The 27,959-nt window shown below is 54.9% G+C and overlaps 2 protein-coding genes across 23 annotated transcripts in view; both read left to right on the top strand.

Annotated features, from left to right (window-relative positions):
- The window catches only part of DOCK6 (dedicator of cytokinesis 6), a 45,070-nt gene extending 44,544 nt beyond the window's left edge, over window positions 1-526 (top strand). For all 11 annotated transcript variants that reach the window (XM_045491973.1, XM_045491972.1, XM_045491971.1 and 8 more), the window contains one exon: window positions 289-526. In XM_045491973.1, the coding sequence (XP_045347929.1) occupies window positions 289-331 (43 nt within the window). In that variant the 3' untranslated portion in view covers window positions 332-526. The remainder of the gene's footprint in view (window positions 1-288) is intronic.
- A 559-nt stretch (window positions 527-1,085) lies between these two features.
- On the top strand, window positions 1,086-26,079 carry KANK2 (KN motif and ankyrin repeat domains 2). Of its 12 annotated transcripts, none has more exons than XM_045491979.1 (14): window positions 1,086-1,279; window positions 2,764-2,978; window positions 3,933-4,047; window positions 4,481-5,692; window positions 15,696-15,863; window positions 15,962-16,064; window positions 17,285-17,524; window positions 18,030-18,117; window positions 18,683-18,902; window positions 19,294-19,436; window positions 21,603-21,803; window positions 21,882-21,971; window positions 22,308-22,394; window positions 24,147-26,079. In XM_045491979.1, the coding sequence occupies exons 3-13, from the start codon at window positions 4,011-4,013 to the stop codon at window positions 22,386-22,388; spliced, it is 2,583 nt and encodes an 860-aa protein (XP_045347935.1). In that variant the 5' UTR covers window positions 1,086-1,279; window positions 2,764-2,978; window positions 3,933-4,010; the 3' UTR covers window positions 22,389-22,394; window positions 24,147-26,079. The 12 variants fall into 12 exon arrangements, with proteins under 12 accessions (XP_045347935.1, XP_045347932.1, XP_045347942.1 ...); XM_045491976.1 differs by lacking the exon at window positions 1,086-1,279 and adding an exon at window positions 1,398-1,480; XM_045491982.1 differs by lacking the exon at window positions 1,086-1,279 and adding an exon at window positions 1,462-1,617.
- Window positions 26,080-27,959: the final 1,880 nt, after the last annotated feature.

Raw genomic sequence — 27,959 nt, 5'->3', positions numbered from 1 at the left:
GTCAGTGTGCACGCTCACAGCTTTGCACAAACATGCAACTCTGTGGACATGCATGCATGCCAGGCGGGCTCTGGGCAGCCACTTCACATCCTGGCTGGGGCATCTCCCAGACGTGGGACTTCGCCTTGCTGAGCCTCCATTTCCACGTTTGTAACATGGGCACAATTCCTATCTTCGGTGGTAGATTCCAAGAGAGAATCTGTGACTTTAGAGAAGGACGGAGAGGCTGATGAGCACTCGGGAGTTGGGAGCCCTCTCGCCACGTTAACCCACCTCATTCTTCCCCAGGAACTCCTTGAACAGAGCAAGTTTCCGGAAGGCCGACCTCTGAGCCTGCGAGGCCTGAAGCCAGGCCCAGAAGAACCAGCACCCTGGCCTCCACCGCCTGTGCCTTTCCCCCACTGCACACTGACTGGGCTGTGGGGTGATCAATTTGCACACGGGGCTGGGCCCTCTGTTCCTCTGTTCCCATCTGTGTGCACTGATGCTTCTTACCTTTTCTAATTTAAAATGGTTTTCATAAGCAGCCTGTTTGATGTGGATCCTGGGAGCTGGGTCATGTCCGCACACCCTGATCTTTGACAGACTCTGAGAACTCACTGGGTGCCTGGAGCACAGCAGTGACAAACAGGCAAATTCCTGCCCTTGTGGAGCTGTCATTCTAGTAGAGGAGTCGACACACAAATAACAATGTCACGTGCCCATGGGGAATAATAGTAACGTTAGTGAAACCCTTGCAGAGTACTCAGCCCTGCCCTAAAGGGCGCGGAGATAGACACTGCCCCATTTATGGGCCCTTTTGCCTGAGGGGCCTCCATCAGGCCCCTACCTCCTGGTTAGTGAATCTTCTTAATGCCATTATCCGGTAGGAAGTATTTTTAACCCCGGTTTACAGCTGGGGAAACTGAGGCACCAAGCAGTTAAAGGCTGCTTAGCCTGCCGCTAAAGGCTGCTAAGCCAGGTCTGGCTTAGCCGGAGGCTGTGCAGCCTCGCACTGACCCAGCCCTACTCCCCACCACGCGGCCGTCACGCCACCCTGTACCAGGCCTGTGCTGGGCCGCTTCCAGCCTTGGGCCGGCTGGGGGAGGGGTGACCTCCCGCCGCCACCGCCACCGCCCGCGCCCTCCCGGAGCTGGGCCCCGGCCAGCCCCGCCCCCCCCCGCCCCCCGCGGCGCCCAGCTGCAGCGGTGGGGAGGACCCTGCCCTGGGGACTCCGGGAGGAGGGGCGAGAGGACGACACCGGTTCGCTCGGGCGCGCACCCACACACCTGCAGTCCAGGTGCAATCGCGTTCTCCCAGCATCCCCTGTCTCCCCCTTCCCCCCACGGCCGTCCAGGCTGCCGGCGACTGGGGGCGGGGCCGGCCCGGAGGGGGCAGGGCGGGGGCGGAGCCACCGCCGAGGGCCGGGCGGCCGGGCGGTGGCGCGCGGAGGACGCACGGGCGGCGGGACGCTGGGACGGCGGCGGCCGGAGCGCGCGAGGCGAGTAGGACCCGAGGCTGGGTCGGGGTTCGAGTCCGGTTCGGGGTTCGAGCGTGGTCCCCACCCCACCCACCCCCAATCCCGGGACGCGACCTCGCCGTTCTCTACGAGCCGCTGCCTCCAACTCCTCCATCTAGGTCTAAACTTTCCGTACTTGGAGTGTCTCGTTCCCCCGCGTCTCTGTCCCCTCCCCGTCTTTGACCCCGTCCCTGCTTCTCTTCCCCGGCCGCATCCTCCTCCAGGTGTCCTGCCCCTTTCCCGCATCACTGTCTTCCCTCTGCCCCTCTCCCCTATCTCGATCCTCCTCTCTACCTCTTTACCCCCACTCTGTCCCCCCTCGCCCTCCTCCGTGGCCGAGCAGAGCCAGGCCCCAGACGGCGGGAAGGCGGCCGGGCGTCCGGCCGGGCTGGGCCTCGGCCTGGCGGCTGGGCCGGTGTGGGGAGCGGCAGCTGTTTGCCATTAGCCGGGGACCCCGCAGGCCCCGCCCCCTCCCTGCACGGGGCGGGGTCACCCCTGCCGGGGTCTTTGGGTCGGAGAGACCCCAGAGACGTCCAGGTCTGGCTGGGAGTGGGGCTGGAAGGAGACTCCGCCGGACATTCGGGCCCGCCTGGGACCCTGCACCCCCTTACCTGTCCCCTCTTGGAGTGTCTCGCCTCCCATTCTCTCCATCTCTCTCCTATCCTGCTTTTCCTTATCTATATCCCAGGGGTCCCATAGAGGGAGAGGGGCTTCAGCCACAGACACCCTCCCTCACCACCCCGCCCACCCCGCTCTGCTTTCTCGACCTGTGGTCATCCGCGCACGTAGAGGGCGGTCCGATGGCTGGAGACCCTCAGACCTCAGTCTGTCTTGGAAGTGGGCAGAGGGATGTGGCATTGGGAGGTGGGGGTGGTGTGGCCAATAGTGGGGAATCTGCCAGGCTTAGGTTCGAGTCCAGACCCAGCCACTTCCCCCTCCGGTGACCCTGGGCAAGTCATTGTGCATTTCTGTGCCTACCCCGCCCCCCATTCCTTATTTGCAAAACAGAGCAATCAATAACTGTGTGCCTGATGGGGACGTTGTGATCAAATGAGCTGCTGGGGTGATTATTACAGTTATTACTATTATTTGCCCCACCGCTTTTCACCTCCAGGGGCCCCCACAGGCTATTCCAGTCCTGCTTCCTGCCACCAGTCTGTCTCAGGTGTCCAGAAAAGAGTTTTGATCACCTCCCAGGTGCGTAGGGGGTGAGCCTCCAAGCAGGTGAAAACCCAGATTTCATACAATCGGTGACTGTGTTCCAGGCGTTGAAAGACAAAGACGTGAAGAAAGACGGAGAGAGAAGTGGAGTGAGGCACAGAGAGACAGAACGTGGAGAGAGGCAGAGAAGCGTGGAGAGACTAAGCAAGACACTAAGCAAGGGACGAGCGGAGTGTAAGACAAGGACAAGCCCGGCTGCCCCGGAGCCCCAGCCCCGCCTTCATGCCCAGCAAGTGCCCCACCTGGCCCATCCTCCCAGGTACCCACCGCCCTGGCACCCACAGGCCAGAAAGGGTCCTGCCTGGTGGTAGGATGGGCTGGGGCCTCTGGAGCAGGGTGGCTGGAGGTCAGACGGCAGAAAGGACTGGCCAAGCCCAGGCTGAGTGTTGGGGACAGGAGGGCCCTGGCCGGCCTCCAGGGCTGAGGGGGAGTTAGTGAGAGGCTCTGATTGTCCCTCCCTTTTGCAGCCTCCAGGCGCCCTGTCTTACTTCCTCCCCGCCCCCCCCCCCACAACCCCCATGACTTCCCTGGACACCACCCGGCCCTCTATCCCTGCTGCGCCCCTGAGCCGGACGCATCCTGGGGGGGCAGGAAGTTCTCGTGTAGCCCGGCAGCGAAACTGTTTATTTTTAGAGAAAATTGTTTCCATAAAGAGGAAAGGCTTTGCTCCTCACTGCCTCCCCCTAACTTTCCCTGCCCCCCTACCCTGGCTGGCCTGACCCAGCTCTCCTTTGGGGTCCCCTACCCTTCATCTCTCTGCCTCTGTGTCTCTGTGTCCTTGGATTCTTGCAGGAAGGCTTTCCTGCACTTAGGAAGCCTGTCCCCCAACCCCCTGCCCATCTCAGCCCCTATCTGTCCCTGTAGCCAGCTTCTGGCCTGGACTGAGAGGAGGGGTGCAGGAAGGGTGGGGCCTGTCGGGCTTCGGGCCCCCCGGCCCAGGGCCTTGTGGAGGCGGGGCTGTGGGAACAGCTGGAGCCTGTCCAGGGGCTGGACAGATGTGCAGGCAGGCTGTGAGGTTTGGTTTCTTTGTTCCAGGCCGTGGGGGCCCCCCACCCCTTTCCACAGCCAGGCCGGGTGTGTTCCTAGGAGAGGGTCCCGGACTTGGGGAAGAGGGAGTGTTGGGAGGGGGCAGCTGTGGAGGGGGGGGTGGCCCCATCCCCCCCTCCCCCTGCAGACTCCTCCTGACTCCAAGCTCCAATACCCCTCCTCCCAGGTAAGCCTCAGCCCAAGCTGCAGGTGATCTGAGTCACAGACCCCAAGTGACTCTTGAGGAGCTTCTGCAGACCAGAGGATGGCCCAAGTCCTGCACGTGCCAGCTCCCTTCCCAGGTCAGGGGGCTCAGGAAGAGAGGGCCCTGCCCTGGGGTCTGGGAGATGATGAGGCCCAACCTTGCAGGAGGTGGTGGGGGTGGGGTGGTTGAGGGTAAAACACAGCCCTGCCCCAAGGGCCTGAATAAGGAACGTTTGGCTCTACCCTGGAGGGTCTGATGGGGAAGGGACAGACTTTCAGGGAAGGGGGCTGGTGTGAGTAGGGAGATGGGTCCCTGTGGGGGAGGGGGGCGGTGGAGGGAGTAGGCACAGCCCTACCCTGCAGGTTTCGGAGAGAGTGACAGGGCCTTGCCCTGAGACTGGAGTCATTATTAAGCACCCAGTGGGCTCCTATCCCTAGGGCAAATAAACCTGGACTCTCCTGGGGACATGAGTCTCCCCCTGAGGAGGGGACAGCGGTGTTCAGAGTCCCTGGTCTTTCTTTACACCCCAGGGACCCCTGGTCCAGCCTCCCCACCCGCCTTCCCTGCCAGGGAGCCTGACCCACCGTACTCTGTGGAGACGCCCTATGGCTACCGCCTCGACCTGGATTTTCTCAAGTATGTGGATGACATCGAGAAAGGCCACACGCTTCGGCGCGTGGCCGTGCAGCGCCGGCCCCGCCTCAGCTCACTGCCCCGAGGTCCTGGCTCCTGGTGGACCTCCACCGAGTCTTTGTGCTCTAATGCCAGCGGGGACAGTCGCCACTCGGCCTATTCCTACTGCGGCCGTGGCTTCTACCCGCAGTACGGTGCCCTAGAGACCCGCGCCGGCTTCAACCCGCGCGTGGAGCGCACGCTGCTGGATGCCCGACGCCGCCTGGAGGACCAGGCGGCTGCGCCCACCGGCCTGGGCTCCCTGACCCCCAGCGCAGCAGGCTCCACCAGCTCATTGGTGGGCGTGGGGCTGCCACCCCCGACGCCACGGAGCTCGGGACTGTCCACACCCGTGCCTCCTAGCGCCGGGCACCTGGCCCACGTGCGGGAACAGATGGCAGGCGCCCTGCGGAAGCTGCGGCAGCTGGAGGAGCAGGTGAAGCTGATCCCCGTGCTCCAGGTGAAGCTATCCGTGCTGCAGGAGGAGAAACGGCAGCTCACGGTGCAGCTCAAGAGCCAGAAATTCCTGGGCCATCCCACGGGGGCCCGGGGCCGCAGCGAGCTCTGCCTGGACCTCCCAGAGCCCCCCGAAGATCCAGTGACGCTCGAGACCAGGAGCGTGGGCACCTGGGTCCGAGAGCGGGACTTGGGTGTGCCTGACGGGGAGGCAGCCCTCGCCGCTAAGGTCACGGTGCTGGAGACCCAGCTCAAGAAAGCGCTGCAGGAGTTGCAGGCGGCTCAGGCCCGGCACGCGGACCCCCAGCCTCAGGCCAGGCCACCACCAGACAGCCCGATCCGAGTGGACACTGTCCGGGTGGTAGAGGGGCCGCGGGAGGTGGAGGTGGTGGCCAGCACGGCTGCCGGAACCCCTGCACAGAGGGCCCAGAGTCTGGAGCCCTATGGAACAGGGCTGCGGTCCCTGGCACCGTCTGGAGGGGTGGAGAGCCCTGCCGCGTTCCGTAGCCACGAGCTGGTAGAGACCGCGTTCCCAACATCTGCTGCGCCCGCCAGCAACGTTCACCTGGTGAAGAAGATCAGCATCACGGAGCGCAGCTGCAGTGACCCAGCAGGTGAGCCACAGTAGACAGGGGAGGATGGCGGAGAGGCCTTCTTTGTTCCTGTGAAGGCCGGGGTCCAGCCCCGGCCCTGGCCTTCCATCAGACCAACCACTCCGGCTCTCAGAGCCTCTGTTTCTTCCTCTGGAGAAAACGGGACAGTTGTGCTGCCGACTCTGTGCTGTGGGGAACCATGCAGAGAAATTGGGTATCTGTTAAGTGCGTGTTTTCCTGGCTAGTACGTTGTAAGTATCCAGACAGCCTTGAGGGAGGGTCCCCAAGGCTGTTGGTTTGCTGGGCCCCAAAGCCCTCCCAATTTATTCGGTAAAGGGCAGAAACCAACTTCAGACCAGTTTAAGCAATGAAAAGGAAATGTACTGTTTGTGTAACTTAGTGACAGCTTCAGGCATAGCTGGATCTAGGTGCTCAACTATCATCCAGAGTCTCTGACTCTCTTCTTCCGTGCACTTTGGGGTCTTCTTTCTTAGCAGAGTGCAGGTGGCCCCACGACTCCAGGCATCTGTCCTTTCATCTCAGTGGAAGGCGAACCTCTCAGTCTGAATAGTGCTAATAAAAAATCCCAAGGGTACCCCTCAGGGACTGGCAGCAGTCATGTGCCCATCGCTGTGCCAGTCGCCGTGTCCTTCACTGCCCAGCCCCAGATGCTGGGGGTAGAGGAGCCCCACCCAAGTCCTGCGGCCTCTGAGGGAGCATAAGGGATGTCCCCTGGAGAAAGTGCTGAGTCCTCATGCCAGGAATGGGGATGTGGGTTGTGCAAAATGGCAGCTGCCCCATCGCTGCCACCCTTAGGCTTCTGGCGGAAGCTGTTGGAATGATTCATAATCATGACAGCTGTTCTGTATCAAACACTAGCCTGATGCCAGGTGCTATGGTAAGCGTTTCATTCATGGACTGTGGGCTTTAATATCCCAAGCAACCTGGGTTCAAATTCTACTTCTCGATGTAGCCCTGGGTGAGGGACTTCACCTCTGGAGGCCTCAGCTTCCTTATCTGTAAAGTGACATAGCGCTAGTCCCCTACCTCTAGGGACTCTTGTGAATTGATGCACGCAGTGAACACTCAATCAATGCTTGTTGATCATTTTCAGGCCAATTCTGTTTATAGCCGGGGAAACTGAGGCTCAGGAAAAAGCTGTACTTGCCGGTGTCACACAGCTAGGCAGTGGCTGAGCCAAGACCTAAACCAAGGTCAGCCCGAACCTACAGCAGGGCTCGAGGGTGCCGCTCAGGTCCCCAACCCAGTCTTGAATGTCAGAGCCCCGTGGCGGGACCCGAGGGCGCAAACTGGAGGGTGGGGACCCAGCTGTGTTTTCTTGCTTTTCCATGTTGTTCCTGGCCAGCTCTGGACACCACTTCTCTGTTCTGCGTCCATCACAAACACCCAGCGCTTTGATTCTGGCCCCCAGCCAAAGGCCCTGCCCAGCTCAGCCTTGGGATTTCTGGGAGGCAACCTCCATTCCAGACGTGCCACCTTGGGCAGCCGTGGGGCTTCTTGCCTGCAGGACACACAGACGTAGTGATGTTCCCACTCTATGCAGGCGGCTGCCCCCAAAAGTCCTTCCTTGTGTCTCACTTAACTCCTTGCCGCAGCCAGCCCCGTCTCTGCTTTGCTTGGGCAGAACTGGAGTGTGCCGGTTCATTTCAACGTCTTCTCCTCTAGCAGACTTTTATTGAATGCTTGCTTTGTGCCAGACTCTTCCAGGCACCGGGGATGCAGCAGTGAACCAGACAGACAGAACCCCTGCAATAAACAAGTGAAGCCCCGTGATAGAAAAGTGAAATACCGTTTCAGGGAATACGTGTTAGAAGCAAATAAAACGGGCCTGGGGTAGGCAGCAGTTAGATGGGGTGGTGATCTCGGTTCCAATTCTGATTTCCCTGCCCCCTAGCTCTGTGCCCTGGAGCAAGTTATTTGACCTGTCTGTGCCTCATGTGCAAATCTGGGGTCCTGACAACCCAGTGTCACCAGACCCGTGTGAGGTTTATATGTGTGAGTTCCTATCACCGTGTGGCACCAAGTACATAGTAGGTGCTCAAGGGTTAGCTGTTGGCCCTTCGAACCAAGATGTGAACGAGAAGGATCAGCCGCGTGGCACCGGGGTGGGAAGAAGAGTGTTCCCAGCAGGGGCTAAGGTCCTGAGGCGAGGAGGGGCCTGAGGACATCAAGATATTGAACAAGCCGGGGGCTGGCTGGGTGGCTCAGTCTGGGAAGCGTCCGACTTCGGTTCAGGTCATGATCTCACCCACGGTTCATGAGTTCGAGCCCCACATCAGGCTCTGTGCTGACAGCTCGGAGCCTGGAGCCTGCCTGGGATTCTGTGTGTGTGTGTCTCTCTCTCTGCCCGCCCCCCCTCTGCTTGCACTCTGTCTCCCTCTCTCTCAAAAATAAATGAATGTTAAAACAACAACAACAACATTAAAAAGATCTTGAACAAGCTGGAATAGGATGAGGCTTGGAATGGAGATGGGAGGTCCAGAGGTCCTTAAGCATCAGAGGGGGGCCCAATAGGACTTGTAGACTGGGGAGGAGCGATATGAAAAATGCAATCAGATAGTACAGGACTTGACAAGTGTTTGGACCACGTGTTTAGGTCCGCCAGCACGATGGGTAGGTCTGGGAGGACTCCCTGGGGGAGGAGGTAGGGAGGAGCCCAAATTCCCTGCCGTCTAGAATTCCCTCACTGGGGCGGAAGGGTGGGGACGGGGAGAAGCTGCCTTCCCCTCAGGCTGGCAAGAGTGGGTGGTGCAGGCCGAGGCCTGGAGACCTCACAAAGTCCCATCCCCCCACCTTCCAGAGAGATCGGTGGGAGAAGGGGCAGGGGGGCATGTGTGTGCGTGGGGTCTCCGAGGCCTTGAAATTTCCTTTGCGTTTGTTGGAAACCTACCCCTGCGACAGCAATTCATATTCTTTGTGGAAAGTTGGGAAAGTCCAGAAAAATCTGGCACACTAAACAAAACCCCCATAAACCCACCGCCGCCCAGACCCAGCTGTTGTCAGCACTTCTGCTTCTCTGCTTCTTTCCTTCCGAATTTTTTCATGCACAAGATAATATGGGGTTTTTTTTTGTTTTTTTTTTAGGTCTGGCAACAGGGAGCTGATAGAATTTGTTGTCTCGCATTATTTTATTTTTATTATTTTTTACTTTTTGTTTGATTTTTGAGAGAGAGAAAGAGCGGGGGAAAGGCAAGAGAGAGAATCCCAAGCAGGATCTTCACAGAGCCTGACACGGGGCTCGAACCCACGAACCATGAGATCGTGACCTGAGCCGAAGTTGGACACAACCAACTGAGCCACCCAGGCGCCCTGCATTATTTGATTTTTAAGAGCCTTTAGGTAGCCTTCCTATGGGCCAGGGCGTTTTTTGACATTCTTCATATTTTAATTCATCTATGTCCCCAGCACACCCATATGAGGTGGGTGGTGTTTTTAATCCCCATTTTACAGATGGGGAAAACTGAGGCACGGGGTGGCTGCCCACTGTTCAGGAAGCCAGGTTTTAAACTCCGCCCTTGGTTTCTTTGATTTAACATTATCCCAGGGCATTGCTTCCTGTTAGGAAAAATTCCTGGCCTGGGGCACCTGGGTGGCTCATCCGACTTCAGCTCAGGTCATGATGTCACGGTTTGTGAGTTCGAGCCCTGTATCAGCTTTGTGCTGACAGCAAAGAGCCTGGAGTCTGCTTCGGTTTCTGTGTGTGTGTATATGTGTGTGTGTGTGTGTGTGTGTGTGTGTGTGTGTGTGTGTGTCTGCCCCTCCCCTGCTCGCTGTCTCTCTCTCTCTCTCTCGCTCTCTCTCTCTCCAAAAAAAAAAAAAAAATCCTGGGATGCAGTATTTATTTAACAGCCACATCAGTCTCTACTGTCATTGATGCCACAAAGATGTCCTTTTGCGGAAATCCCTTTCGTCTTCTGTTTTCTCGGGACAGGTTTCCAAAAGAGCGTTTTTGAGGACCGTGATGTCTGTGGCCAAATTGCTTTATTCCCCTGTGGCCTCACTCCCTTCCCACACTGGGTGGGTGAGTGATTTAAATTTTTAAAAATGTCTTGTGGCCTTCAAGAGGCCCAAACTGAGTCAATGTAATTTTTCAGCTCACAGCGACCATCTCCGCTGGTCTGTGCATGCCAGCTCTCTTGTGTTACTTGAGGTTTTTTCCACCTTCTTCCGCCCTCAGTGCTGAGGGCAGATAAATAGCTTCGGCTCTATGGGCTACATGATCTTGGTTGCAATGACTCAATTCTGCTCTTTTCTTTTTTTTTTTTTTTAAGCTTTATTGAAATGCGCTTAATATACAAAAAAAAATGTTGCATATTTAAATGTATACATTTTGATGAGTTTAGTGCCCCCGTTCTGCCTTTGTAAGCATGTGAGCATGGACAATATATAAAGGAACAAGCACGGTCGTAGGATATTCAGTTTCGTGTAATTTTCACATGTCCCAAATAGCATTCTTCTTTGTTTTTCCATTTAAAAATGCAAAAATCGTGCCCACAGTCCGTAGTTCGCCAACTGCTGCCCTATGCCATTCACGCACACACACCCCAGCCCATTAAATATCATTCCTTGCAATCCACCTTCCAGAAGCTTATTTAGACATTTCAGTGTCCTTGAAAAATATGCTCTGGGCATGTTTAATTTCCTAAAATGGTATTGTGATTTCAGAAGAAAAAATCTTGCTGTTTCTTATTTTTTTTTTCTCTCTGTGCACTATTTTTGAACTCTCCCCCCTGACGTTTATAAACCTGGTTTGTCACTTGGAATGACCAGACAGCCGTCTGCCCGAGGTGTGTGTGACACTTTTCTTACCCGATACCCCCTCGGTGGGCCCCTGGGGTTGCTGAATCACAGGGAATTCACAACTTCACTCCAAGGTTTGTCTGATCCTTTCTGGAAAAGCTCTCCCTGTCCATTCTCACCAGCCATGCTTGGATCTGAGGTGCCCACTTCCCCAGATGGAATTTTCTCTAATTTTTGCACATCGACGCTGGTGCAGAATGGTATCTCCTTGTTTTAATGTGCATTTCCTTGATTTTTGGTGAGATTGGGGATCACCATACATGTTTAATATAAGATTCCTCTGGTGAGTCACTTATTTGTAGCCTTTGTCCTCTTTTCCTTGGGTAGTTTTCAGAAGGTCCTGGCATATTCCAGAATAGGGGTTGGCAAACTATGGCCTTTGGGCCAAATCCAGCCCGCTGCCTGTTTTTGTAGGCTCACAAGCGAAGAAAGGTTTTTATGTTGTTATTTACTTACTTATTTTTAATGTTTATTTATTTTGAGAGAGAGAGAGAGAGAGAGCATGTGCTCGTGCACGCATGCACACAAGTGGGGGAAGGGCAGAGAGAGGGGGGAGAGAGAATTCCAAGTAGGCTCTGCACTGTCAGCACAGAGCCCGCGGAGGGGCTTGAACTCACGAACCTCGAGATCACGACCGGAGCCGAAATCAAGAGTCGGATGCTTAACCGACTGAGCCACCCAGGCGCCCCCGGTTTTTATGTTTTTAAATGGTTGAACAATATAAAAAGAAGAGTGACATGAGCAAAATTATATGGAATTCAAACGTATCAGAACACAGCCACACCCATTCATTTACATACTGTCCAGAGCCGCTTTTCCCATCGAGACCTTATGGCCCACGGAACTGAGAATATTTATTGTCTGGCCCCTCATAGAAAAAGTTTATTGACTCTTGTTCTAGAAGATGATCCTTGGTCATTTTTGGCATTATGAATATCTTCCCACAGTGTGTATTCTTCTGTCATTTAACTTTGTCTACGATGGTGTTTTTTTTTTAATCTGATAGAAATCTTCATGAGGGATTAAACCCATCATATTTTTCTTTTTTTAATATTTTGTATTTAAAAAAAAAGTTTTTTTAAAGTTTACTGTTTATTTTTGAGAGAGAAACAGTGCCAGCCGGGGAGAGGCAGAGAGAGAGGGAGACACAGAAACTGAAGCAGGCTGAGCTGTCAGTACAGAGCCCGACGCAGGGCTCGAACTCATGAACCATGGGATCGCGACCTGAGCTGAAGTCGGATGTTTAACCGACGGAGCCACCCAGGTGCCCTGCGTGCTTTGAGGAATTTCTGAAGGAATCTTTCTCCTTCTGAGGCCTCCGGTATTCTGTTATATCTTCTCCCTGTAGCTACAGTGATCCTTCAGAGTTCATGTCTTAAGGTGTGAGGTAGGGATCCAGCTTGATTTTTCTTGGGTGGAGTAAGCTGCTTTTTTCCCAGCATCACACCACAGAGGCCACCTTCCCCGCTAATTTGCGGAAACCCCTTTTACTTAACCCCAGCTCCCGCAGCTAGAGCCTTCTCTCCTCTGTTCCGTTGACCCATTTCTTCCCTCAGCAGTGCCTGCTGTTTGGGCCATTGTGGCTGTTTGGCCATTTGGAATGTATTACTCTCTCCTCAGCCAGGTTCCCCATCTTTGCCCCTTTTTGTAAAGTTGTCTTAGCTGGTCATGGGTTTCAGTTCTTCCATATAAATTGTGGTATCATTTTGCCCCGTTCCTTAGTGGAAGAACAATAATAAATACGATCGGTTTTATTATTGTTATTGTTACGTTAGCATTGCAGCGTCTGACTTTGAACTCCTCATGCGAGAAGGAGCCAGGCAAGCTTTTGGAAGCAGGACCTGCTTTCTCCTTGGGGCAAGATGGGCTATGGTGCTGCTCTATTTCCTTTTTCCTTTTTTTTTTTTTAACACTTTGAAAAACGTTGTGGTGAAACGCACTTAACGTGAAACTTACCATCTTACCCATTTTTAAGCGTCCAGTTCAGTGGCATTAAGCTCATTCACACTGTTGTGCAGCCCTCCCCGCCACCCGTCTCCAGAACCTTTCCATCCTCCCAAACTGAAACTCTGTCCCCGTGGAACGCTAACTCCCCACCCCCTCCCCCAGCTCCTGCCCCCCCCCACCCCCCATCTACTTCCTGTCTCTGTGAACGTGACTCCTCTAAGGACCTCACATCAATGGAATCATACAATATCTGTGCTCTGGTGACTGGCTCATTTCACTGAGCAGAAAGTTGTTTCCCCTGATCTTTCGACCCTCCCTGGCATTTAAACGAGGAGTCCTGAGTTTGGGGCAGACATTGACATTGGGAACTGACCCATCTGCCTCCTGACCCATCCCGCTTCGCCACGTAGTGTGTTTGTTTGTTTGATATGAATGTGTTGATAGAGCTTAAAAAAAGAAATCAGGAGATTCACATAAAAACCTAGAGGTGCGCTTCGGTTCCCCACAGGGGTTCAGGCCATGACTCCGGAATCGGCCTGGCCTGGCCACACCCTGGGCTGGGGTGCCATCAGACACGTTTGTGGCCGAGTGTCTCATCGGGGCTCCGTGTTACTTGTGCTGACTATTTACTCTCTGTTCTTAAATCCAGTGGAGTGTTAGGGACTTAAGGAGGTAGTTACTATCCAAAAAAATTTTAGCTGTTAAAGGGAATTAGAAGGAATTGGTCTGTAGAGCCCATGACCTGTGGTAGCAAGGGGACGACCTGGGGAAGTGGGGACAGGAAAGCCATCTGGCCTGGGGGGACCTGAGCCGGTTGTGAGATGGGGATGCTCAACGTGGCACTTTGTTAAAAAATTTTTAGGGGTGCCTGGGTAGCTTAGTCGGTTAAGCATCGACTTTGGTTCAGGTCACGATCTCACGGCTTGTGAGTTCGAGCCCCATGTCTGGCTCTGTGCTGTCACCTCGGAGCCTGGAGCCTGCTTCGGATTCTGTGTCTCCCTGTCTCTGCCCTTCCCCTGCTCATGCTCTCTCTCTCTCTCTCTCTCTCTCTTTCTCAAAAATAAGTAAAACATTAAAAAAATTAAAAACTTTTAAAATTTAATGTAATTTAATATTTTAATTATTTTTTTATTTGAGAGAGAGAGCACGCGCGCGTGTGCACACAGGGGAGTGGGCAGAGGGAGAGAGAGAGAGAGAGAGAGAGAGAGAGAGAGAGAGAGAGAGAGAATCCCAAGCAAGCAGCCTCCATGCTCAGTGAGGAGCCCAACTCGGGGCTTGATCCCACAACCCTGGGATTGTGACCTGAGCGGAAATCAGGAGTCGGGCACTCAACCGAGCCACCCACGCACCCCCAAAGTGGCACTTTTCTTCCTGCTTGGCTCTAGGCTGGTGACCCAGGCCTGGATCTCCCTGCCACCCCCACCCCAGATGGGCAGTTGGGCACCCTTGGGACTGAGGGCCCACAGAGTCACCTTTGTCCTCTGGCCAACCTGGGTGGTTTTTGTTTTTGTTTTGTTTTGTTTTGTTTGTTTTTTTTTTTTATTTTATTTTTGGGACAGAGAGAGACAGAGCATGAACGGGGGAGGGGCAGAGAGAGAGGGAGACACAGAATCGGAAACAGGCTCCAGGCTCCGAGCCATCAGCCCAGAGCCTGACGCGGGGCTCGAACTCACGGACCGCGAGATCGTGACCTGGCTGAAGTAGGACGCTTAACCGACTGCGCCACCCAGGCGCCCCTGTTTTTGTTTTTTTTTTAATTGTGATAACATATGTGTAATATAAAACTTACCATCTTACCCATTTTAAAGTGTCCGGTTCAGGGGCACCTGGGTGGCTCAGTCGGTTAAGGGTCAGACTCTTGATTTTGGCTCAGGTGGTGATCTCATGGTCATGAGATCGCCTGCTTGGGATTCCTTCTCTGCCTCTCCCCTGCTCCTTTTCTCTCTCTCTGCCTCCCTCCCTCCTTCTCAAAATAAATAAGCATTTAAATAAATAAATAAGCAAACTGTCCAGTTCAGTGGCACTAAGCACACTCACGCTGGTATGTAACTGTCTCCATCACTCATTCCCAGAATATTTTAATCTTCCTGAACTGAAAATCGGTCCAGATGGGGTTTTAATTTTTATTTTCTAACGACCTGTATTGTTTCTTTTTCCTGATGGTCGAAGTGTCTGTTTCCTGCTTGAAGGTCAGAAGAAAGGAGCTGTGACATCCATAACACAGCCTTGCTTTCGTTAAAATGATAATAAATCTTGGGGCGCCCCAGTGGCTTAGTTAAGCATCTGACTCTTAGTTTCAGCTCAGACCATGATCCCCGTTTCCTGAGTCCGAGCCCCACATTGGGTTCTGTGCTGACCGTGCAGAGCCTACTTGAGATTCTCCCTCCCTCTCTGTCCCTCCCCTGCTCGCACCCTCTTGGTCTTTCTCAAAAATAAATAATAAATGAAACACTTAAAGGGCGCCTGGGTGGCTGAGTCTGTTAAGCACCCGACTTCGTCTCAGGTCATGATCTCGTGGTTTGTGGGTTCAAGCCCTGCATCGGGCTCTGTGCTGGCAGCTCGGAGCCTGGAGCCTGCTTCGGATTCTGTGTCTCCCTCTCTCTCTGCTCCTCCCCCACTAATGCTCTCTCTCTCTCTCTCTCAACGATAAATAAACATTAAAGTTTTTTTTTAAATCTTATCAAAATAGTGTTTACAATTCTCTTGGATTAACAAATGACCCTCGAGCACTATACAGGCATTGTTCTAAGCCCCTTCCCCCCAAATTACTGTCTTCAGTCTGCACAATGACGCCATGGTGGAGGAAATGTCATTCTTCCGAGGCACAGGGAGATTAAGTGACTTCCCTGAGGTCACACAGCTTGTTCCTGGGAGATTCGAGTTCCTATCAAGACTGCGACTCTTGGCTGTGACCAAACCTTGTTTCCAGACAACCCTCAGTGTGATGTGGGGGGGGGGGGGGGGGGCGGGGTGTCACAAGCCAGGATTGCAGAGTGACAGCATCTTCTGTGTCCCTGACCAGCTACCAGCACCGGCAAGAGGCCCGTGTCGGGAGTCAGATTCTGCCGCTCGTTCCCTGGGTGACCTCAGGCAACCCTCTGTGCCTCAGTTTCCTCATCTCTGACGATCCGGATCTCCCGGACTGGGAGGATTTGACCAGGCAACACCGGTATTAGCCCACGGGGCGTGTGACCCCGTGGAGGCCACCGTTATTCCCCTGTTATCCTCAGTGACACCTCTTTCCCTGCCCCTCCAGGTCTCCCACAGGCCCCTGCGGAGTCACCCTCGTCGCCCCCAGGGGTGGCGGCCACGTCCCTGGCACAGCCTGAGAAGAAGGCAGGCGGAGCGCTCGCCCGGGAAGCTGCCGACTCGGAGCCCGCCAGGCAGGCAGCCTCGTGCGGGTCCGCGGAGGCGGGGGGCGCAGGTGAGTGAGGGTGGCCGTCGCTCGGGACGGGGCACTGGAGGCCCCAGGGCACAGGGTCTGGCTGCGGGAGATTCTTAAGGCACCGCCCGTCCCCCCAGGCGAGCCCCCGGCTGGCGTGCGGTCCATCATGAAGCGCAAAGAGGAGCCCGCGGACCCCCCAGCCCACCGGAGGAGCCTGCAGTTTGTGGGGGTCAATGGCGGGTAAGAGGAGCGCCCGCCCCACACCCCCGCCCTCCCTCAGCTCCTCCCCTCCTGTTCGTCAGAGAACACACCCTGGTCTAGGCTCCTTAGGCTCCTTTAACCACGGTGGATAGATGGCTGGGGACCCTGAGGCCCCTGGAGGCCGAATGCCTTGCTGGAGCTCACACAGCGACCGCGTGTCTGCCTGGTGGCCAGGCTTCCGAGCCTGTGCTGTAACCGCTGCTCCACGCTACTCCACGCTACTCCACGCTGCTCCAGTGCTGGACTCGGCGTCCTGCCCCAATGGTGCTCCCAATCCACTGGGGCCTCGGGCAGTTCCCACACCGTGCGGTCAGAGCCCTGATAGGGGGTGGGGACCCTTAGAGCGGTATGGGAGTGTTGGGGGAGGCACCGATGTCCCCGGGGAAGTCACTGAAGGCGGGCCGAGGGTGCTAGCAAAGTGAAGAGTGGGGGCTGGGAGGCTCCTGCGGGTGGGCACAGCCTAGATAAAGGCTCAGAGGTGGGAGGAAGCAGTGACTGTGCCTTAGAAGCAGGAGGTGGGGTGCCTGGGTGGCTCCGTTGCTAAGCATCCGACTCTTGACTTGCTTGACTTCGGCTCGGGTCACGATCTCACGGTTCATGAGTTCAAGTCCCCCCCCCCCCCCCCCCCCACCACCACTTGGGCCCTACCCCGACAGCACAGAGCCTGCTTGGGATTCTGTCTCCCTCTCTCTCGGCCTCCTCCCCTGCTTGCTCTCTATCTCTCTTTCAAATTAAACTTAAAAAAAAAAAAAAAAAGCAAGACGCATAGGACGTGGTAGAGACAGGGATGATTTGGGGACTCGAATGCCAGACCCAAAAGTTTAGACTCTGTCCAGAGGCAGCAAGTAGCACAAGTGGGTCCTGTTTGCAGGGGTGACGGTCTGAAGCCCTTGTATAAGGGGTAAAGGGGGAAGAGGTACCGAGGAGTAGAAGGTGACAAGCAGTGTTTCTCCCTGACCCACCCCAAGCACGGTCACAGTCAGAGCTAGTGTCTGTTGAGTGCCCACTGTGTGCCAGGTCAGGTGCTGTAGGGCACATCCCTGCGACCCCGGGAGGTTGTTACTGCCACTGTTCCCATTTAACAGATGGGGAAACCAAGGCCCAGAGCGGTCCAGTAGTCAGAGCCCTGTGCCCCTCCCCTGCCACGTCCTGTTCCATCCTGTGATGTCTCCCCCACTCCGCCCATCCTTCCTTCGTAGATACGAGTCCTCCTCTGAGGACTCCAGCACAGCAGAGAACTTCTCGGACAACGAGAGCACAGAGAACGAGGCCGCGGGACCAGAGGAGAGGGTTCCAAGTGTGGCCGAAGCCCCCCAGCTCAGGCCCTCGGGGACAGCGGTGGCCAAGAGCAGCCAGGAGGAGTGCCAGCCACCTCGGGAGCCTCAGCATGTGCTGGTGGAGGAGGGGGTGTCAGGAGCGAATGCAGAGGAGGAGATCCGGTCAGTTTTCTTGGGGGAGGAGGGGGGACTCAGGGCAAGGTGGGTGACCTCTGCCTCAGATTTCACCATTCGTGCCCTCTGAGGGAACCTCCCATCGGTCATGCACACCTTAGTCTGAATTAGTGAACAAGCATTTTCTCCCGGTCATCTGAAGGTCTGCAGGTTTTGATAAAGGGCCTGATAGGGGCCATTTGGGCTGTTGGGGGCTAGAATTTAAGGGACAGGCAAAGTTTGGTCCTAAAGCACCCCACTGTCTTTGGGACAGATGTGCCACCTGCCTGTCCTGTTTGTGTCTTTTTCTCCCCCCCCCCCCCCCCCCCCCGCCCACTGGGGAAAAATCTGCCTTGGGGAGAAGATTTTCTATCCACCACTGCCCACTTGGAATAAACTTTAGCCTGTTTGTCTACTTCCTCTTGGGATCTGCGTGCTCCCCATGTCTGGGGTCACCTAGGAGGCTGAGGTGAGTGCTCCCAAGATAAACTCCCCTCTTGTCTGTCCCTGGCAGGATGGAACTAAGCCCCGACCTCATCTCAGCCTGCCTGGCCCTGGAAAAGTATCTGGACAACCCCAATGCCCTCAGCGAGCGGGAGCTGGTACGATGGGGTCCCGGGGCCCCTCCACCCCCACCCCAGCTTCTCCCCATCTGCATGGTCTCCCGGTACCTGCTTCAAGGGAACACCAGAATCCAAGTCGAGAGCTAGGGGGGTTGTGGGGCTTGGCACTCGAGTCACGGGCCTTGAAGAGGGGCCAGGGTCGGGGGAGGGGCCGAGGACGGTCCCCTGCTAGCACTCCTGGCCTCTGGTTCCTGTTCTTTGGGGGGCTTGAAGGGAGGCGCTGCCGCATTTCTCTTTATGGGTGTCAGTACCTGCCTCTAAAGACCACGTACCCGGGATAGAGACGCTCACGCCCTCCTCGGGGGCACATCTGGGACTGGAGCATCTGTATTTCCCATTAGGGTCCTTGTCCCGGCTGGGGCGCGTGCTTTCTAGCCGAGGGGGTCACCTGGGGAGGGCTGTCCCCACTTGTCCTTCAGGCTCTGGGTCCGGGTGCGGGTGTCCACGTGCGCCCTCCCATCCTGGGACTCCGTCTGGGGGCGGGGGGGAGTGGGCCGCCGCCGCCCTCAGACCCCTCTCCTCCCCGCCCCCCCCCCGTGTCCAGAAAGTGGCCTACACCACGGTGCTACAGGAGTGGCTGCGTCTGGCCTGCCGCAGCGACGCCCACCCTGAGCTTGTGCGGCGCCACCTCGTCACCTTCCGGGCCATGTCGGCGCGGCTGCTGGACTACGTGGTCAACATCGCCGACGGCAATGGCAACACCGCTCTACACTACTCCGTGTCCCACGCCAACTTCCCCGTGGTGCGGCAGCTGCTGGACAGCGGTGAGCCCGTGGGGCAGGACGAGGGGGCCCCGGGCAAGCAAGGGGGGCCCCGGCGGCTACCCTGGTCTCATGGTCTGATGGGGGAGACGCTGTCTTCCCTGTCTGGTAGAGGAGACCCCACCCAGCCCGTCTGATGGAGGAGACACAGTCCCCCTCCTAGAAGTCCCTTGTCGAATGGGGTGGCACGGTGGAGGGGGAGACCGTGGGGCAGGATGGGGCTCTCGGCCTGGAAAAAGGGAGGAATCCGGGCACAGCTGGACTGTGGGGGGGTGGGGGGGGTGTTGCCTGTTTCTCACGGACCCGCCCCCAGTTTTGAGGCAGGCCTGGCCGGGATCAGTGGGGTCTGATGGCTCATGTCCTCCTTGCCAACCCCCCCCCCACCCCCCGCCAGGCGTCTGCCAGGTGGACAAGCAGAACCGCGCTGGCTACAGCCCCATCATGCTCACTGCCCTGGCCACTCTGAAGACCCAGGACGACCTCGAGACCGTGTTGCAGCTCTTCCGGCTCGGAGATGTCAATGCCAAAGCCAGCCAGGTATAAGACCCCTCAGTGCTGCAGACCCAGGCGGCCCTTCCCGCTCACTAAGTCCTGGCTGTGCACCAAGCCCAGACTTGGTCTCATTCCGTGCCCAGGGGGAGAAACCCCCCTCCACAGGAGAAGGACACTGGGGCTCAGAGAAGCGCTCATTTCCTCAAGGTCGGACTAGAGGAGGTGGGATTTGAACCCAGATCTAGGTCTAGAACCCCATCCTTAACGACTTGCCTGCCAGGCTGCCTCTGATACAGGGCCTTGCGGTGGAGACGGGTCAGGGTGTGTGGGAGGGATCCCCCACCTTTCTTAAAGCGACACCATCCCACATCCTGCTTGGTAATTCATTGGGCGGCTGCTGGGCACCGGGGACTCAAATGGTGGACAGGCAGGCACAGAGCCCGCCCTGCTGAAGCCCCCTAGCCAGCCTGGAGCTCTGGGAACTGAGAGCGTTCCACGCAGCACAGAGGCTTGGGGCGGATTTGGACTCGGGGGCTGCAGAAAGCCACCGGGGGCATTTAACCACAGCAGTGGCATGGCCGGCTTTCTGATTTAACACGTCCCTTCGGCTGCATGTTGGGGAGCAGAAGTCGGGAGAGCATGGAAGTGACTGGAGTGAGGACCGGTGTCTGGGCAGAGGGAGTAGCCAGGACTCCCTGGGGACAGCAAGAAAGGGAGGGATTTGCAACAGCCTGAATACAGTAAGGAGAGGAACAGGGCGCTGTCGTGGGGCAGAATGACAGCAGACCCTGCTTGCTTTTTTATTGATTTCGCTTTTCTTTAAAAACAAAATTTCAGTGGTTTGCTTACTTTACCTGAGGTGGAATTCACACGAGGTTATCCCTTTTAGGGGCGCCTGGCTGACTCAGTGGGCAGAGCATGTGACTTGATCTTGGGGTCGTGAGTTTGAGCCCTACGTTGGGGGTAGAGTTTACTTCAAAAAAAAGAGGGGGGCGCACCTGGGCGGCTCAGTCAGTTAAGCATCTGACTTCGGCTCAGGTCACGATCTCACGATTTGTGAGTTCGAGCCCCACATCGGGCTCTGTGCTGATGGCTCAGAGCCTGGAGCCTGCTTCGGATTCTGTGTCTCCCTCTCTCTCTGACCCTCCCCTGCTCACACTCTCTCTTTCTCTCTCCAAAATAAATAAACATTAAAAAAAAAAAAGACTATCCCTTTTAAAGTACACAATCCAGTGGCATTTAGTGCATTCGCAATGTTGTACAACCATCACCTCTATCTACTTCCAGAACATTCTTATCATCCCCCAAAGGAAACACTGCGCCATGAGCTGTCACTTCCCATCTCCCTCCCCCTGCTCCTGGAAACCACCGGTCTGCTTTCTATCTCTACGGATTTACCAATTCTGGATATCTGGTCTAAATAGAATCGCATAGTATGTGTTCTTTTGCGTCTGGCTCCTTTCACTGAGCGTAGTATTTCCAAGGTTCATCACGGGGCAGTGCGCATCAGTACTCCGTTTCTTCCTAAGGCTAATATTCTTTAGTATGGGTATACCACAGATTCTTTTTCTACTCATCCGCTAATGAACGTGGATTTTTTATTTTAATTTTTAATGTTTATTTGTTTTTGAGAGAGAGAGAGAGAGAGAGAGAGAGAGAGCACCAGCAGGGGAGGGGCAGAGAGAGAGAGAGAGGGAGACACAGAATCTGAAGCAGGCTCCAGGCTCCAAGCTGTCAGCACAGAGCCCAACGCGGGGCTCGAACTCACAAACCGTGAGGTGACGACCTGAGCCAGAGTCGGGCGCTTAATTGACTGAGCCACCCAGGTGCCCCAACATTGATTTGATTTTTACTGAGCCTTAGCTGACATACAGAAAAGCATAGAAATCTTAGCTCAATAAATTTTTACATATATTTACACCCGGGAGCTAGGAACCTGCTTTAGTTGGGGTTTGGGATGGGTAGGCAAATAGCATCTCCCAGGAGAGGAAACATTTAAGCCGAGATGTGAGGGATGAGAAGGAGACAGCAGGAGGAGGAGGGGACCGGCCAGTGCAAAGGCCCAGTGGTGGGAGGGATTGTTTGAGATCTAGAAGGAGGCCAGCAAGTAGAGATCCTGTTAACATCACAGTACTCAGGAACCATGGAAGGTTCCAGAGCAAGGGTGCCCGGGATGACATGGTCCTTAAGCCTGTTCCTTGCCCTACCCAGGCGGGACAGACGGCCCTCATGCTGGCGGTCAGCCACGGGCGGGTGGATGTGGTCAAAGCCCTGCTGGCCTGTGAAGCGGACGTCAATGTCCAGGATGATGACGGTTCCACGGCCCTGATGTGCGCCTGTGAGCATGGCCACAAGGAGATCACGGGGCTCCTGCTGGCTGTGCCCAGCTGCGACATCTCGCTCACCGACCGCGTGAGTCCCCACCCAGGGGCACCCCAGGGAGGGCAGGAGCACAGCTCAGGGCCTCATCATAGCAGTGGATCTTTACAGGACGGGAGCACAGCTTTGATGGTGGCCTTGGATGCGGGGCAGAGTGAAATTGCATCCATGCTCTACTCCCGCATGAACATCAAGTGCTCGGTGAGTGCCAACCCCTGGACGCTGTGGGCGGTGGGGGGCTTTGGGAAGGCACAAGCGGTTACAAAGGGCTGACGCTGTATGGGGCTCGTGCCAAGGACTTAAGAGTCATCTGCTTGGTGAACCGCCCTGGTGCCCCCATGAGGAAATGAGGTGTGGACAGCGGAGACCAAGTAACAGCATTCGAACCTGGATCCGTCTCGAGCCAAATGCATGCTCTTAATCCCCATTCACTCATTCGAGAAATACTTACAGAGCACCTATCGCATGACACATCCTGCTTTAGGCCCTGGCAGTCATAGCCCTGAGCCAAACAGGAAACCGTTTCTGCCCTCACAGAGCAGGCGTCGTAGTCAGATACACAATACACAAGACGACGTGTCAGAGCCAGGTGATGCTAACTGCCGGAAAGAAATCTAAAACAAGGTTAGAGGGGCATGGAGAGATGGGGAGCTATTGAGGAAGTGAAGGAGCGAGTCGTGTGGCTGTCCAGGCAGATGGAACAGCCCGTGCAAAGGCCCTGAGGCGGGAGCATGCCTGGTGTGTTTGAGGAGCATCGAGGGCCCCAGTGGGAGGCGGGGAGAGCAGGGAGGGGACACCAGAGATCACGCAGGACCTTGTGGGCCACGGTGAGGACTTTGGTTTTTATTTGAAGCGTGTCAGTGTATCAAAGGCCTTGAGAGGTCTCACTGTAAAGAAACCCAATTGGTGTCTAACTTGGCATTTTCCTTATTTGACCACACAAGCCAGGGTTTTTAAGAAATCATGCCTGTTAGCAAAACACTCTCTGAAAGCCTAACAGGAAGATAATTTTGATACTTAGTGTAGCGTGAGTGTCTGATGGAAGAGACGAGCTCTCCAGTCTGATGGTCTGTCCTCTGAATGCCTCTCAGGCATGACTTCTTGAACCCTCCACGATAGCCTGATTATGCTGCATAAAGTAGTTATTCTTTCCATTTTTCAGGTGGGGAAGCTGAGGCTTAGCATGGTTACATCCCTGGCCCAAGGTCTCACAGATCAGAAGGGGTGGAGGCCCTGGAGTCCCTCTGACTCCAGACCTTGGGCAGGAAACTCACCGCCCCCTCCTCCTCACTCCTGCCTCACACTTGGCCTCCCTGAGGCGTGTCTGGGGCCCGGTTCGAGGGTGGCGCGGTGGCCACCCAAACAGCCATCTGTCTCCCACGTGACTTCCAGATTCTCCCTGAGGCTCTGGGTTTTTCCAGCTTCATTCCCCAGGGTGTCAGGACACCTGGGACTCCGTTGTGGCGCTCAGGGTGTCACCTGGGGAAGAGTTCTGGGCCTCAGTTTCCTCACCTGGAAGATGGGGATGATAGGAGCAGGTGATGTCCTGTTGGGTGATGTGCGGTCCTGCTCCCAGGGACCCCTGGGGGACAAGCCCCAGTCATCCACCACCATCCATCTGGACCACTGCCACTGGCTCCACCCTGGTGCCCCGGCTCCCGCCCTCACTGCCACCTCCAGTCTGTTCTCCCCACAGCAGCCGGAGGTCACCGTGAACACCCAAGTGAGGGTACAGCCCTCTGTGGCTGTCACCCTACTTGGAGAAAAGGCCAAAGTCATCCCCAAAGCCCACCAAGCCCTGCGTGACTACCCTCACCACGCCCCACTCTCCTTCCTCTCCCTCTTTGCTCAGTCTGCTTGGCCAGTAGCCGCTGCTGCTGCCTCAGGGCCTTTGCATTTGTGGTTTCCTGTGCCGGAGTGCTCCACATCACTGCGCCCTGCAAGTCCCCGTCCCTGCCTGCCTGCTCTCTACTTTCATTCCCCTCCACCCCTTATCTGTGATGAAAATCCTCCTCTGCATTCGTGTGCTTCTCTGAACGTCACCTCCTTGAGGCCAAGGGACCAAGTCCCCCCTTGTCCGCTCACCTCAGCCACAGGGCCAGCCAACAAAGTTGGCGCCTTGTAGGCATCCGAAACGATGCCAAACAAAAGGAATTCTGCTTCTTGTTTCAGTTTGCCCCGATGTCAGATGACGAAAGTCCTGCGTCATCCTCTGCCGAAGAGTAGCCGGGAGGGAGGCCCAGGGGGGGGGCCAGCCAGCCCCAGAGCGAACCGTCCCTCCTCCCTCGTCTCCTCCCTCCTCCCTCGCCGGCAGCCCCCCCATACCCACCAAGGCCCGAGTCACAAAGGCAAGTGGGATTTTCTTCTGCTTCCCAGGAGGAGCCCCCAACAGCAACATGACTCCAGCTTTATGGCGGGTTTTTCCTGGTACACCAGTTCAAAGCAGCCGCGGTGCAGACCGGAGCTAAATTCTTACATAAATTGGCGCCAGCGGCCGAGGCCGGGGCGTGGGTTTATGAAGAACGTTGAGAACAATCAACTGACAATTACGGACGGAGGAGGGCGAAAGGGAAAAATACTGTATTTTTGAATCATTGTGGGGGGGGGGGGGGAGGGCGGGAATCGTATTACTTGTTGCCAGATTTGAAAGTCACTGGAATCGCATAGTTTCATTTTAATCCTGAATGTTGTTACGCACGGGTCACGTCCGGAGTGGCTTAACGCCCCCCTCGCATGCCCCACATTTAATTGTCTGGTATATAATAGTGTTTTGTCCACTACCCCCTGCCCCCCGCCCTGCCCTCCCCAGACAGCTTTCTTGGGGGCGGGGGGGGGGGAACTGTCTTCTGGTCTCTTCGCAAAACAGATTCTGTCCTTGTCACCCAGGGCAGGGAGCTCAGTCCTTTTTGTTCTGCTGTCTCGCTGCCACTGCCTGCGTCACCCCCAGTCAAGTGGGGGGGGGGGGCGGCGGGGCGGCTCAGGACCCCGCAGCCGAGACATCGAGAGATCACCCAGAAATCCGTCCCCTCCACACGTGGAGGCTCTGGCAAATATTAATTTTCCTAGAAAATCCTTCAGACCTGGGGACTCAGGAAATGAATCCGGTTCCCAGAGCAGCTGTTTGAGTCCCCGGGCTTAGAACCCTGGTAGCGGGCCGTCCTCATCCTCCCCAGACTCCACAATTTCTCCCCGCAAAGGGGGGAAAAAAAAAAAGACAAAACAGGACATGTACTTGCTGGCAGAACACAGGGCAAGCTCCAGAAACTCCATGTGCACACAATTAAAAGTTGGCTGCCCCCCTGAGGGCTCCCAGTGCAAACTTAAAGAGACAGGGCTTTGCCGAAAACCAAACAAGGGCCAGCTGGGGGGTTTTTTTTGTGTGTTTTTTTTTGGGGGTTCCCCCCCCCACCCAACAACCTATAGGCTTTCCGGAGCTGCCTGGAACAGAGCCTGCTGGAAATAGGGCTCTCCAGACACACGCAGTTTCCTTCATGGCCTGTTTTGTCCTCAGAATCTCCATATAGTTTTCTTTCCAGTTCCTTCCTTTTGTGAACAACAACAACAACAAAAGGGGGGGGGGTTCCGAGCCTTGAGAAGTTAAGTGCCTCATGACAGGGAGTAAGATCCCTGGCTGATAGGTGTCCTGTCCTCTCTCGTCCGCTTCTGTCCGCTCGGCCCATGAGCGCTCGCTCGTGGTCATTCAGTAAAGCAGAGCGCTGGCTTCTCGCCTACAGAAGTAGGCTTCTTGGCTTCATGGAGTCTGGCTTGCTTTCATTTTGACTGAAGGGAGGTACCTAAGACAAAAGAGTTTGGATGGTTGAAGGAGACACCCTAGATTGTGCGTGTGTGCGTGTGTGTGTGTGTGTGTGTGTGTGTGTGTAAACTGGAGAGAAAACCAAACCAAAGCCTACTGGGGACAACTGCTGGTGTCTGACAGAAGGCCACAACTTTGGGCAGCTTTGAGAAGCGGGACACAAGTTGTGTACCTGCGCGTCTGGCCCCGGAGCCAGCGGTATGGTCAAGCGAAGCTCCTAGAAGCAGCTCATCGACGCCGCTCCCCACATAAGTCCATATTTATCCCTGCTTCCCCTTCTCCCCTCTCCCCATACCCATTGGACTTGGTATGCTAGGCTACAGGGACATCCCGCCTCTGTCCCCTGTTCTCCTGTCACGTGTATTCATGACCTTTAACTTCACTTCCTGACCACGGTACGTCCATAAAGACAGTATTACACTTAAATGAAGTATTCCTTTTTATAATCGTTTTTTAGAAGGTAAAGGAATTTAATAAAGCTACTTTATGATAATATCCACGCATCAGTGTCTGGTCTTTGGTCCACTGTATTCCTCTTTAAGTTTTTTTTTTTTTTTTCTTATTTTTTTAATTTACATTCAAATTAGTTAGCATCTAGTGCGACAATGATTTCAGGAGTAGATTCCTTAGTGCCCCTGACCCATTTATCCCATCCCCCCTCCCACAACCCCTCCCGTCACCCTCAGTTTGTTCTCCGTCTCTTCTGTTTTGTCTCCCTCCGTTTTTATCTTCTTTTTGTTTCCCTTCCCTTATGTTCATCTGTTTTGTCTCTTAAAGTCCTCGTAGGAGTGAAGTCATATGATTTTTTGTCTTTCTCTAACTAATTTCACTTAGCATAATACCCTCCAGTTCCATCCACGTAGTTGCAAATGGCAAGATTTCATTCTTTTTGGTTGCCGAGTAATATTCCATTGTACATATATACCACATCTTCTTTATCCATTCATCCATCGATGGACATTTGGGCTCTTTCCATACTTGGGCTATTGTTGATAGTGCTGCTGTAAACATTAGGATGCATGTGTCCCTTCGAAACAAGCACACCTGTATCTCGTGGATAAATGCCTCGTAGCGCAAAGGCTGGGTCATAGGGTAGTTCTATTTTTAGTTTTTTGAGGAACCTCCAGACTGTTTTCCAGAGTGGCTGCACCAGCTTGCATTCCCAGGGAATCCTCTTTAAGCTTTAAAATAGATCGCTTTTTAGGGGCACCTGGGTGGCTCAGTTGGTTGAGCATCTGACTCTTGGTTTCAGCTCAGGTCACAATCTCACAGTTTGAGAGTTTGAGCCTTGAGTCGGGCTCTGTGCTAAGCGTGGTGCCTACTTATGATCCTCTCCCTCTACCCTTCTCCCCTGCTTGTCCTCTCTCTCAAATGAATAAGAGGGGCGCCTGGGTGGCTCAGTCAGTTAAGCGTCTGACTTCAGCTCAGGTCATGATCTCAAGGTTGGTGAGATCAAGCCCCACATCGGGCTCTGTGCTGTCAGTGGAGAGCCTGCTTGAGACCCTCTGTCTCCCTCTCTCTCTGCCCCTTCCCCAATCATGCTTTCTCTCTCTCAAAAAAAAAAGAAACATTTAAATATTTAAAAATAAATAAGTAATAGGGGCACCTGGGTGGCTCAGTTGGTTAAGCGTCCGACTTCGGCTCAGGTCGTGACCTCACGGTTTGTGGGTTCGAGCCCCGTGTTGGGCTCTGTGCTGACAGCTCAGAGCCTGGAGCCTGCTTCAGATTCTGTGCCTTCCTCTCTCTGCCCCACCCCCACTCATGCTCTGTTTCTCTCTGTCTCAAAAAATAAACATAAAAAGAAAGGGGCTCATTTTAGTGTTCAAGGCAACAGGAAAGTCACAGTAAATTCCCTTTGCTCTGCACTACACAGGCACTGTCCCAAGTGGCTATTTCCATTTATTTATTTAAAGTTTTTTGTTTTTTTTTTTTTATTTTGAGACAGAGAGCAAGCAGGGGAGGGGCAGAGAGAGGGAGCGAGAGAAGGAATCCCAAGCAGGCTCCACACTGTCAGCGCAGAGCTTGATGTGGAGCTTGAACCTATGAACTGTGAGATCATGACCCGAACGGAAATCAACAATCGGACCCTTAACCCACCGAGCCACCCAGGCGCCCGCCCCTATTTCCACTTAAACATAAATGTGTCTGCATGTGTCTATTTCCATTGAAATATAAATGAGTTATAGTAAATTTGTGCCCAATAGCCACAAGCACCTGGCGGCCGTTGTATTGAGCTGCAGAAATCCAATGCATTGCCACTGTTACAAGAAGTTTTAATGGACACCCACCGTGAAGACTTCAGAAAAAATCTTTACTCATTGTTTTCCTTGTGACAAAACAATTCATAGTAATTGTAAAAGGCAAAATTCTAAAAC

This window comes from Leopardus geoffroyi, chromosome A2 (assembly GCF_018350155.1).
Source record: "Leopardus geoffroyi isolate Oge1 chromosome A2, O.geoffroyi_Oge1_pat1.0, whole genome shotgun sequence".
NCBI lineage: Eukaryota > Metazoa > Chordata > Mammalia > Carnivora > Felidae > Leopardus > Leopardus geoffroyi.
This window is presented reverse-complemented; position numbering and strand designations above follow the sequence as displayed.

Excerpts from the sequence above, each read along its gene's own strand:
- KANK2 (XM_045491974.1), top strand. The coding sequence starts at position 4,417 with ATGAGTCTCCCCCTGAGGAGGGGACAGCGGTGTTCAGAGTCCCTGGTC. Across the intron at positions 16,065-17,284 it reads TTTGTGGGGGTCAATGGCGG|ATACGAGTCCTCCTCTGAGG; the intron begins GTAAGAGGAGCG and ends CTTCCTTCGTAG. Across the intron at positions 17,525-18,029 it reads AATGCAGAGGAGGAGATCCG|GATGGAACTAAGCCCCGACC; the intron begins GTCAGTTTTCTT and ends TGTCCCTGGCAG.